The sequence below is a fragment of the Epinephelus moara genome, chromosome 2, assembly GCF_006386435.1.
Source record: "Epinephelus moara isolate mb chromosome 2, YSFRI_EMoa_1.0, whole genome shotgun sequence".
Taxonomy (NCBI): Eukaryota; Metazoa; Chordata; class Actinopteri; order Perciformes; family Serranidae; genus Epinephelus; species Epinephelus moara.
The window spans coordinates 28,193,113-28,205,880 of record NC_065507.1 but is presented as its reverse complement, the minus strand read 5'-3'; the positions used below and the strand labels follow the sequence as shown (position 1 = coordinate 28,205,880).

At 39.6% G+C, this 12,768-nt stretch overlaps 2 protein-coding genes across 2 annotated transcripts in view; both read left to right on the top strand.

The window, feature by feature from the left end:
• The first annotated feature begins 3,162 nt into the window (after positions 1 to 3,162).
• On the top strand, positions 3,163 to 4,128 carry LOC126401802 (odorant receptor 131-2-like). The gene has a single exon (XM_050063312.1). The coding sequence runs from the start codon at positions 3,163 to 3,165 to the stop codon at positions 4,126 to 4,128; it is 966 nt and encodes a 321-aa protein (XP_049919269.1).
• Positions 4,129 to 6,631: 2,503 nt separating this feature from the next.
• LOC126401792 (C2 domain-containing protein 3-like) overlaps positions 6,632 to 12,768 on the top strand; it is a 12,588-nt gene continuing 6,451 nt past the window's right edge. The window contains exons 1-4 of the mRNA XM_050063300.1: positions 6,632 to 6,902; positions 9,060 to 9,214; positions 9,338 to 9,561; positions 11,754 to 11,757. Coding sequence (XP_049919257.1) covers positions 6,715 to 6,902; positions 9,060 to 9,214; positions 9,338 to 9,561; positions 11,754 to 11,757 — 571 coding nt within the window. The 5' untranslated portion in view covers positions 6,632 to 6,714. The remainder of the gene's footprint in view (positions 6,903 to 9,059; positions 9,215 to 9,337; positions 9,562 to 11,753; positions 11,758 to 12,768) is intronic.

The window sequence follows — 12,768 nt, the reverse complement described above, 5'->3', positions numbered from 1 at the left end:
TAATGCATTCAACTTTTTTTCCTTTTCTTTGTCAGTGAGCAAATGATAAACCCCAAACATCCACATGAAATAAATACAAATAAATTAAATAAAAGTGGTGCATAAATTACATCATGGTATAATCATTTTCCATCATTTATTTGCATGAATCACAGCTCAAAATGCAGCTTGTTCAATCAGAAACTGGGTTTAAAGCAATAAATTAATAATCAAATGTAGATAAAAATGTATTTGATTAAAATAAGACTTAACTATTTCCTTATATTTTTGTAGTAAATTGTTTACATTTTACCTGTTAATAGACATTTTGCTGTTTTCTTTGAAAATTTTATAGAAACACTTTATTTAAATGTGCTTCTTTTTGTATTTCTTTCTTATTTGATCACTGTAGCAAACCTTGCACAAAATTATTAGTTATTTGTAAGAAATGCATGGTCTACACTATAAAGTTGCCTTGTGTATCATATATTTTTGGTCTTATCATATCCTTTCTACATCAGCCACACAGGTTTTCAATTGAGGACATGTCACTAAAATCTGCATCAGACTTTAACCAGATCAAGTAAAAGGCCCTGAGAGGAACTATTTATTGTGTTAGGGGGTAAAAGACAAATACTGCATTTACTGTTGTTGATTTTAAGATAGTGTTGCTGCTAACAGGTCCAACTTTAGTCTTTACATGCGTATCTGTACATTACGTGTGCTTAAGATAATTATTACAATACACAATATGGTTCAGTGACATGTGAAGTGGCAACACTCAGGGCCCCATAAGTCTAGGGCCAACCCTGATCCATGGATACTACAGTGTACATGCTGTGGTCCAACATTACATGAGTGAAAGTGTCATTATAAGGAAAGTAAACTATCATTTATGTTATCTGATTCATTCATAAATAACATATTCATATATTTATATTTCTGTGATACTGTGTAAGCAGAATTTAAATGTTTGGAACTATCTTTTAGCTACTTTATATGATTTGGGCATGTTAAATCAGAAAACAAATAAATGAATGTATTATAACCTCATCAGATGTGTGTAAAATGTGAATCTGCTAATTAAATAGACATTAGGTAAATGTTACAGAGTAGAAGCAAAGAGTGAAAATAAGCTGCATGTTTTTCATATAGAATTGTACTTTACAGTGCTTGATTAAATGTACTTACATCAAACTCTCTTGAGCCATTGACTGACATTAGTATATGAGTAGAATTCACTGCAAAACCTTCTATACAGCGACTGAGTAGGTTACTTATTCCTCATTACTCATGTCATGTATTGTCAGCATTATGGTCTGGCAGTTATTCATGTGGCATACACAATAAAAAGGTTGGAACCTGGCATCCTGTAATGGTGAACACTGTGCCAACTGAGGTTATTAATGTGGAATAAATGGAGAGAAAGCTGGTCGTCAGCATGAACAGTCACCTTGAGGCTGGGGGGGCAAATATAAACTATGATTTTACAAGAATATGGGATTATAAAATGTTAGACAAGAGTTAAAAAGGGGTTTGCCTGCATGGGTTCAACAGTTCAATGAATGGATTACTGAATGGACTGAAAATGTCACTCAAATTAACACGTACAGACCAGGAGGAGATTAAAAATGGCCACAAAAAGATGCAAAAGATCTACAAAGAGACATGAAATAACTACAAAATGGGTAAAACAACCACAGAAAGGCACAATGACTAAAAAGCAACACAAAAAAAACTACCAAAAAAAGACACAAAATTATCTCAGAGACCTAAACAACTACAAAAAGACACAAAACAGTCACAAGGAGACAAGGCTGTTGGTCTGCTGTATCCAAGATGGCTGCTGCTGTGATATGATATGATTTCTGTGAAATGATAACCTGAGCAATCCTGCCTTAAATGCAGAAATTCTAATGCCGAGTGAATTAAGAAGAGTCTTACCAACTCTCTGCAACAAAACTGAGGACATTATTACCATCTTGTGGAGGTTTATGACTTTCTTCTGCTGAACTTTGGGCCTAAACCATGACACCCAAAGTCTCCAACAACCACACTGAGGAACATGTCACCATGACTCAAGTACGTGAACTGTTAGACCAGCACAAAGATTTCCATAGAAACTTGCTTGAACAACAGGGAAAAAGCTTCAAAACCTGTGAACAGATCATAGTTTATTCTTCAAACAAGAGGATTGATGATCTGTCAAAGCAAGTCTATGATCTCACTGTGAGTCTAGAGATGACTCAGAAGGAACTTGATGATTTAAAAGTCTCATTTAAAACTTGGTCCAAGAACTGCCATGAAACCAAGACAGATTTGGACACTATCTGCAAAAGTGTGACCTCAGTTTCAGACACAACAAATTATCTGGAGGGCTAGTAAAGGCGCCATGATAAGAAAAACTACAGCTGGGATATTTGAAAATAGAGTTGGGTTGGGCTTATAGATCTGGGAAACCCATAAGTCACGACCCATCATAGTTAGATTGATGATTTGTTTGTTGCTATCCCTCCTAATATAGTGACATGTAACCAGTCAGAGCTACTGTTGAGGACTGAGACTGTAAACCAATGTCCTTCTCATAAAGACCTGCACACACTCACACCCATTACTCACGTAATTATTGTTACTGTTGTCATATAAACTTTGTTATTAGTTGATTTTTGTCTCAGCCATTTCGATCAAAACAGGTTATTTTGATGCCTCACATTGAGAACTGGTTGTCTGCTTAACGGGTGTGTTACACATATAATTATATAATGTATCTAGCTCATCTCCCCACTGAAATATCAGTTAATGGGAAACATCATGCAGTATGATGATATCATGTAAGTAATGTATCTCTGGAGGAATCGGGCAAGTCAAACAGATCTGAACTGGGCCGAACACTTAAGATAAGGGGGAGATCATCCCACAGATTTTGTTCATTGATAAGAGGAACAGATGAAGACTGATGAAGACATTTTTAGGTAACTGTTACTCTTGTATTCTGAATGTTGGATTTGTATTCAGCCACAGTGCAAATAGTCTGCTTTAAAGGGTAGATGAGGAAAGACAGAAAAGTATATGTGTGTTGTTTTACTGTCAGTTATTAAGCATTTTGAGGATGTGTTTTAGTGTGTGTATGGACTTTTCACTCATTGTATCTTTCACAGGTTTGCTTCAGTGCATAGCTGCAAAATGCAGAATCTGACTGAATATCCAGGCAATGCAACTTCCAGCAGAAGCCTGTCTGTGATCATCAAGATGTGTGTGGTGGTCCCCTCCTTCTGCCTCTTCTTCTGCTGCATTATTGTCATGCTGCACATCTTTGCATCTCACAGGCAGTTCCTGGACACATCACGTTACATCCTGTTTGCCTACATGCTGATCAATGACACTGTCCAGCTCTTGTTCTCTGTGTTGCTCTTTCTTTTTGCCATGGGCAGGGTAAAATTTGCTTTTGTCCTATGTGTTCCTCTGTTGTTTGTTTCAAGTGCCACTTTCCAGAACACACCTTTGATTCTTGCCACAATGTCACTGGAGCGTTATGTTGCCATCTTCTATCCCCTGCAGCGCCCAGCCGCCTGGCGCTCAGACCGTATCTGGATCATTATTCTGTCCCTGTGGCTCATCAGCTGTATCTTCCCTGTGATTCACTACTCCATCGGGGAGATTGATCCTGCTGTGGATATCCTCTCTACCCCTGTGCTTTACACATCTAGCATCGTCAACTCATCTCCAATCCAGGATATGTTCCGTGCTGCTGAAAATATTCTCTTCTTTGCAGTAGTAGCTGTTGTCATCATCTTTACATATGTGAGAATCCTGCTGGAAACCAGGAAAATGAGACAAGATAAAGTGTCTGTGAACAAAGCCATGCACACTGTGCTGCTACACGGCTTTCAGCTGCTGCTATGCGTGTTGGCCTTCACTTATCCGATCACTGAAACTCTCATAGTGCTGCATGCCAACTGGTTGCCAGGGGACATTGCCTTTTTTAACTTTTTCTGTTTCATCCTTACTCCACGCTTTCTCAGTCCGCTCATCTACGGCTTTAGAGATCAGAGTCTCAGGGGCTGCATCAAGAAAACGTTCCCCTGCTGCTCAGACAAAGTCAAACCTGGTGTCAGAGGCAAGCTGCAGGACAAGTTGCAGGCAAGCTAATACTATCAGCCTTCTCTAATCCACTGTGATTAGACTCTGTTACAGATATTTAAAAACCATAAATCTCAAAAGACACCATATCTTTGATGCCCCTCTTCCTGATAGTGCACTGATATTTCCATGCACAAATCAGAGTGCAGTTTCATGGTACAAAACTGTTTTTTGAATGCATAGACATATACAAAATTTATCACGGCTGTGTTACATGCCTCATGTTTTTTCCCCCATGGATGGGCTACTTATTGTTTAGTGTTGAACTTGACAACATAAATATCAGAATAATAAGAAATACAGAGTGTAACTCTGCAAGCCACTGTCTCCTTGGGGGCCCAAAATATAAAAATTATAGGCCTACCTGTGAATATGTGTCATGTAAGTGCCTATAAATCATGTTGTTGTACTAATCTCATATTTGTATCTCCAATAAAAAGTGAACAGATATCTATAGACCACATGATTTATTCACAATGTTTGCCTTCTATTGTGCATTTCTATGCTAAGTCATCTTTAATATGAAAATGATGACTTTGTTTTGGTGAAAAATAATAAAGTGGTTAATTGTAATGTCTTTGTTTCAACTATTGGTTTGTTGTGTATGGAAGCGTATTGCTGCCACAGCAGGAAAAAAATAATGGGTCAGTATTACATTATAACGTGAAAAGTTTATTGTTCTAACGTGATAATTTATATTGTAAGAACATAAAAAGTTTCAGTTGTCATATACATATACACACACAGGCCCGAAATGCACACACACACACACACACACACACATGCACAGCCAGGACCTTTTACATACATTAAATGGAATTTCTAGGTTAAATTTATGTGATTCATCAAAATCTAAATACAATGTTTCTTTGTAAACTGCATTACACTTATCATATTGATTTCAAAGTTAAAGAAACTGAACATACATTTAACCAGTCAGTAAAATTTCAGCTGATAGCTCAATATTTTTTTTATTTTTGACAAGAAAAAAAAATAAAAAACAGTGTGTTTCAGTAGTGCAGCCTGAGAAGAGACCGTCCTTGCGAGGATGTATCGTATTCTCTTAACCTTATTGCTTAATCTTAACTCATCACATTCCATATGCTGGGAATATTACAAACACAATTGTTTTATGATCAATAAAATGAAGTAATCTATCACTGAAGACATAACAATTGTTATGTCACATCATCCATAAATAGTTATTTGTAGAGCCAAACATTACTCATCAATTGTTACTGAAGTTTCCATACAGGTGACAAGGAGTGTCTTGAAAATAATAACCCAAGTTTAAAAAGGGGGAAAAAAGCTCAGACATAACATTGAGCCATTGCTGTCAGGCCTCAAAAGTACTGTGACAAATAGATTCAACATCTTTAAGAAAAATACACCCACCAGGAGGAGTTATGCAGCTCTGTTTAGCTCACACAAACATCTAATAAGCCCACAAGATCTGATTTAACACAAATTTACACCAAGGATATCCTGGGGCACAGGAATTGATAATACGTGGTATTATCCCTTAAGAAGGGAGCAAATGAGCCAATGGGCCGGGGTACATCCCTGGCCTGTGACAGAATGGCCCTGGATATTGTTCAAGTCCAGTCCCATAAATTCTGGGCATGCTCCATCATGGAATACTGTGTTGTTAATAAAGGAGACTAAAATGTTTACATTTTAGTTTGTGTGATACTGGAAATCCTTCTTAACTCCCCAAACAAGTTACAATGGACCATTTTTAGTCTGTGTGACAAGCTGGTTATATTTCCTCAAGAAACTGAGGATATAAAAAATAGTTGGAATAGTTGAAAAATACCAAGGGCTGAAAGAGGAGCTAGAAAATATGTGGGGAGTAAAGGCAACAGTGATGGCAGTGCTAATCTGAGCACTCCGGGCTGTGACCCCCAAACTGGGAGAGTGGCTCCAGCAGATTCCAGGTACAACATCTGAGGTCTCTGTCCAGAAGAGTGCAGTCCTGGGGACGGCTAAGATACTGCGCAGAACCCTCAAACTCCCAGGCCTCTAGTAGAGGACCCATATATATATATATATATATATATATATGTCTTTACTGTGCAGCTTTAAACTGGCAGTCTGCTTGTTGTACAGGGCATTTACCTGCAGGTGTCGCTCTGACTCCATTTGACTTATTTGTAAGTGGTCAAATGATTTACCCCGATAACCTACTTTAGAATAATAATAATAATAATAATAGTAAGTGAAATGAAAGTGGTGCATTAATTATATCAAGGTTAAATCCATTTTCATCCTTTTATGTGCATGAATCTCAGCTCAAACTGAATGTGCAGCCTCCACAGACTGGCGCTGCACCCAAACTCCATAAAGTTTTATGTATCCCTGTTATTAACAGTGCAAATAAACCCGTCGGCTGCGGGCTGTAATGAAGATCTAATTGTCCTGACTGGACTCAGGCTGCAGGTCAGTCCCATAAACAGAAGAAGAAGGAAAGCTGATCTCAGAGCAGATGGAGATCCCCGTGTGGACGCTAGAGGCACGTTTGGAGATCCTGCAGGTCCTCAGACAGAGAGAGAGAGGAGCCGCTGCTGAAGAAAGGAACACGTTCATTATCTGGAGATGAAGTATCCCGCGTGTGTTTACTTTATTTGGGGTTTCCTGTGTGTGTCTGTGATCCCCGTGTCTTTAGGTGAAATGTACACGTCGCTGCTGAACGTGAGGCAGGCGATCAGTGTTGAACGGAAGCTGATCGATTACCTGAGAACTTACATTGACCACGAGATGGAGAGACTGGAGGACATCAAGCGGTGAGTGACTCGCATGCATGATGTCACACTGGAGATGGAGTTAGATTGTTGATTGATTTCCCCAGAGCTTTGGGGGTGCACAATCCTGAGAGACAACACTGCACATCTGAACTGTATGTGGAGAATTAAAGGACAAATCCGCTCTAAATCACAGCTCTGCTTCAGTTTAAGAAAAGTTTATCCTAATGGCATGGATACAAGACTGTGACAAACCCTCAGCCAGACAGTGAATCATAATGGAACAAGTGTTTGGGCATGATTATATGAGAACACGTGAGGGGTTTAAACAGGATATAGTCAAATTCTCAGACCCACAGATCTCGCATTTAAATGAATCTCATTTGAATTAAATTACACCAATTTTACACAAGCCCACCAAAATAAAACAAGTCACTCGGTGTAATTATCAATTCATGTCTGATTTCCACTTTATTTATTTGACTTCATTGTCCAAACTCGTGGGAATAACACCCTGTAAAGCTTTTATTAGCTGCACTTTCCTCCACTCAGAAACCTCTATTATGTTGGAAACATGATGACGGATGGGGAGCAAGACTTATGCAGTCACTTCCCACCAATCTATCGTCATGATTCAACAGTTTCTGTGTGCCTCTAATTTCATGGAGGAGCCCTTATTCACCATGAAACAGCCTAATTGTGGTGCCTTTTTGTGGTGTGAGGTTGGAAAATGAGTAATGTAATGCATCAGCTTTATTCATCTGTTTTAACAATATCTGTGATGATTACAGTGGTGATGGTAGCTTTCCATCCTTCATATAAAATGTCTAAAACTGTATATTATCATATGGGACAACACTTTATAAATCCCTTTCATAAACAACTTTCTTGGAGGAGTGTGTACAATTTAAGGAGACTTACTGGCATCTGGCGCTAAGAAGTACAGACTGCACACAGCTAAAACTTCCCAGCTTAGAATTACTAAAGTGTTTGTTGTTCAGGAGGTTTTACGGGGAGTCAAATTCTCCACAGAGGTGTCTTCCTCTCCAAAATAAATGGACCAGGTGATTAAAACTGGCAAAAAACACTGAATAAAGCAGTTCCACGTTAAAAAAATCTTCTTTTTTTCATCGTGGAGGGGCTGCTATGCAAGATGCCACTAAATTCTACATACTGCACCTTTAATTGTACCTATTGATAGTCATCATGTTTTCTGATATGATTTGTATGATCATTACAATTATTTCTTTAATTTTAGTATATGCATGTTTTTGGATGGTTCAATTTTTCAATTCAGTTTTATTTATAAAGCCCAATATCACAAATCATAATTTGCCTCAGAGGGCTTTACAGCATACGACATCCCTCTGTCCTTAGGACCCTCACAAGGAAAAACTCCCCAAAAAAACCCTTTAACAAGGAAAAAAAATAGTAGAAACCTCAGGAAGAGCAACTGAGGAGGGATCCCTCTTCCAGGACGGACAGACGTGCAATAGATGTCATACAGAACAGATCAACATAATGAATTTGCAGTAACTCATATGACAAAATGATACATAAACAGAGACAGAGACAGAGACAGAGAGAGAAACTGAGACAGCGGCACAACCACGTCACACCATCCAGGTGTAGCTGCGATACGAGGGAACCTGCGAGACAGTGGAGCACAAAATCGCAGGAGAAGAAGCCGAGTTAGTGACATGCAGTAATGGGACATGAATGTTAGCAAGTGAAGAAGAACCAACTTTTTAGAAACTAGTGAGAGAGAGAAGGAGATAAGGGGCTCGGTGTTTCATAGGAGGTCCCCCGGCAGACTAGGCCTATGTCAGCCTTACTAGGGGCTGGTCCAAAACAAGCCTGAGCCAGCCCTAACTATAAGCTTTATCAAATAGTAAAGTCTTAAATGTGGAGACAGTGTCTGCCTCCCGGACCCGAAGATGGTTCCACAGAAGAGGAGCCTGATAGCTGAAGGCTCTGGCTCCTGATCTACTTTTGGAGACTTTAGGAACCAGGAGTAACCCTGCATTTGGTATCACAGCTGTTGTCTCTGCATATCTTTGTGATGTACTAATGTTTATTTCCACTGTATTGTCTGCATTACTTACCAGGTTTAATCAGTTTGTCTATACTATTTTGAACAAATATACTCAACTAAACAATGCCTTTCTCAGTAACCATAGTGTGTGGTCTTTCCCACAGCTTTTATGCCAAAGTGTCCGACCTTCACGCTGACCTTTACAAAGGCCCAGCGACTGCGATGGCAAACCCTCTGGTGGCATTCACCCTGATCAAGCGGCTGCAGTCAGAGTGGCTGAATGTAGTTTACAGCAACGAAGCCCAGGAGAACGCACAAGGTTGGCTCACTGCCTTCTTTACAGACACATCTGGTGGTGATAACTAAACACCCCCCCACACGTCTCTGATGTCACCACCCAACCCCCTCCTGACAGTTCACCTTTTGGCCCTCTGCTGTCCAGCTCTCAGGTCCAGTTACGAGGAGGAAGAGGCTGATCTGCCCAAACTGGAGGACCTCCAGGGGGCCGCCAAGGGGCTGATGAGGCTGCAGGATGTGTATGCTCTCCAAGTTGCGAGCCTCGTAAGGGGCCGTTTCCAGAGAGTCACTAATGGCAAACCTATTGATATCTACCTGCCTACAGTGTCTGTCCCGCTGTCTGGTGATGACTGCTTTCTGGTTGGAAAGGTACACAATCCATTATTTCTCCTTATTGCTTCCTCTTATTGATTTTACTCATTTCCTTTGGTGGAGGAAGTACTCAGATACTTTACTTCGGTAAAAGGACCAAAACCTTCATCTAAAAATACTCCATTACAAGTTCAATTCAAAGTCCTACCTAAGTAAACAAACAAGTATTGTAAGCAGCATACCTGAAGTATCAAAAGTAAAAGTTCTCACACTGCAGAGAAATTACCTCTTACATGATGCAACAATGTGTAGCAACATTTTACTGTTGTAGCTGGTTGAGGTGGAGCTAGTTTTAACTACTTTATGCACAGTGAGATAGTTTAGTCTGGCTGCCAGTCTCATGGTTGGTCCCCTCCAAGGATTTATACGATGAATCTGAGGGGTCATGAGATGGTTAATGACAGAGATCTACTACACGATTGTATATTTGTTTATTTATTTTTAACTTCTCTCTTATCTTTGAGGCCTAAAGACATAAAACTTTCCAATATTTCACACAAGTTATTTAAATGAAATCATCTGTTTTCGGGGTTAACAGGGGAGATTAGTCCTTGGTAACTCGTGACAAGAGGCCACAACTATTCAGTTTTTTTGAAAAAGGGCACATGCCATAAAGGTCAGAAATCACAGGTTTGATCTTCAACAATGTATTAGTTTTTATAAAATCTTAATCTGCAAAGTAATTAAACATTATAGCTTGCAAATAAATGCTGCAAAGTAAACAGTCAACCCCATTGGCAGAGGAAATGTTGGCATTGTACCTTTCTGTAAATCACAAATATGTAACTTTCATGTGGTATTGTGTAGCGGATATGTTGAAACTTTACGTCTCTTTATGCTTAGACTAGAGATCATGTTTTGGCTTTAAATACCAGGCTGGGTGGCAAAATTGCTGCTGGAAATGCCGCTGATGTCTCGCTAAAAAACAACCAGTTTTGTTTGTTGGTCTCCAACAGAGGTCTGCAGCTTGGCAGCCATCTTGCTTAGCTGTCACGCCACCCCTTTACTATCCACTTCACCTCCTGATGGCAAAGTCAGCTCATATCTATAATCAGAACTACATCACTTGAAATGTTAATATGATACTTATGAAATGTCCAAATGTAACATAGTCATGGTTTGCAGAAATGCACAATGGCAACATTTTCTTTTGGCGACTGGGCTGAAAAGGTACAGTATGTCCCTCTGATGTACCTCAAAATTGTACTTAAGTGCACTTCTTAAGTAAATGATGCTTACCTCTCACCTCTGCATTTCCTGAAATGAGACTGTGATGAGATTGTGTTGAAACATTTCTCTGTCACTTGTCAGAGAAAAATAAACTACAAGTGTTTGTATACAGTAATGAGACTGACAGATATTTGGTAGCTGTTAAAATGTCCCCCTCTGATTAGCATCCTATTACAAAGGTCTGCTAAATACCTCTATTCCAAACCTGTCAGTTAGTGTGTGGTGGGAATCCAGGAAGTCAGCTTGGAAAAGTGGATTTTTTTTCCCAATGCGTGCCTGGGAATCTGCCTCATGTGAATATGAATATACTATTATACAAGTATTAAAGAAAAAAAGGTTTCCCCTCTATAAATTCCACTGTTTATGTACAGTGGTGATGTGTAAGGGCAGGGCACTGTGTGGGAGAGACATCCTCTTGTGTGGAAAAGACATTATCTCACACAGTAGAAGCGTTTGGAGCAAAGCTTGCCTTCACTTGTACTGAGGCTGAGATTATCTGACACGATCTGTAAACAGAGATGCTTAGTTTTAGGGTGTTGTCAGTAACAGAGACGCCTTCACATGCTTTTATATGGCTGTTAAACCGCTCTTCAAAAAGGTCTGTTAACACATGTTTGTAGCTTGTTTGTTACATTTAAAGGCATTTTTCAGCAGAATAACAACTGATACTTCTCTCGGGCTATTCTGAGATCTGCAGAAAATTAACTATTTTAAGGATTCATTGGGTCTTTAGAGTGTTACAGCTCACAAATTATGGTGTGCAATGTTGTGAACTGGGTGTGTGGACGGGTAGATAAGTCAAGTGTGTGTTATTAGTTGAGCTGCGTGGTGAGTTTGTGTGTTTGGGGGGTTAAACAGTACACTGGAATTTCTGTTTGTGTGCTATCTGGAGGGGTTGTGAATATAATCTGTGATGAGGGGGAGCCAGTGTCACACTGTTTCTGTGTGGGTGCTGTCAGGCCTGTAGTTAGCACCTACTTAATCAGGTCAAGTCAGCTACAAAAGAGGTTTGAGAGCAGTTGAAGAGATAGACTGTAGCCAGTATTCAGGATTTTCTGACTGTGAAAATAACACTCAAGGTGTTCTTTGATCAACAGACATGTAGCTCTATCCACAAGCTCGCATTATGTCACCCATCAGTGGGGGCGTTTATTGGTCCAGAGTGATGCAGTGCATTCTGGTGTTTGCAGGTTTTCTCCCTCTTAAGGCAAATACCAAAGCCCTTTTCCTCTGTTTTCTATGGTCATGTAGCACCTGTTTAAAACATATTTACATCTTGCTTCTACACAGACAACCTAGTTTTATGAAAGGATCATCTTTCCAGCAGTGAAATACTTATTTAAATGTGAAAATTTGCTGCTTTTCTTGTATGATAGTAAATGAAATATTTTATCGACTAAATTATTAATTAAACAGTTAAGAAAATAATTGTCAAATCAGGGTGGAACAGTGGTGTGGTGGTCACCTCACAGCAAGAGGGCTCCTGGTTCGATCCCAGGAGGGAGCCCTTCTGTGTGGAGTTTGCATGTTCTCCCCGTGTCAGCGTGGGTTTTCTCTGGGTACTCTGGCTTCCTCCCACAGCCCAAAGACATGCAGGTTAATTGGTGACTCTAAATTGTCTGTAGGTGTGAATGTTAGTGTGAATGGTTGTCTGTCTCTATATGTCAGCCCTGTGATAGTTTGGCGACCTGTCCAGGGTGTACCCTGCCTCGGGCCCAATGTCAGCTGGGATAGGCTCCAGCCCCCCCGTGACCCTCAAGACGATAAGCGGTTACGAAAATGGATGGATGGATTGTCAAATCAATTTAATTGTTACAGGACTCTCAAAAATAATTCAAGTGGTCATCACATCACCTTCTGTTGTTAGTATTTAAGTCAAGTAATGCTGCTCTCAATATAACCTTAATTTAATCACTTTATTAAGATCTATTTTGCCAGAGAGATCTGAGTAAAGCAGAAATAGTAAGCACAGAG

Coding starts and splice junctions, on each gene's coding strand:
- LOC126401802 (XM_050063312.1), top strand. CDS start 3,163: ATGCAGAATCTGACTGAATATCCAGGCAATGCAACTTCCAGCAGAAGC.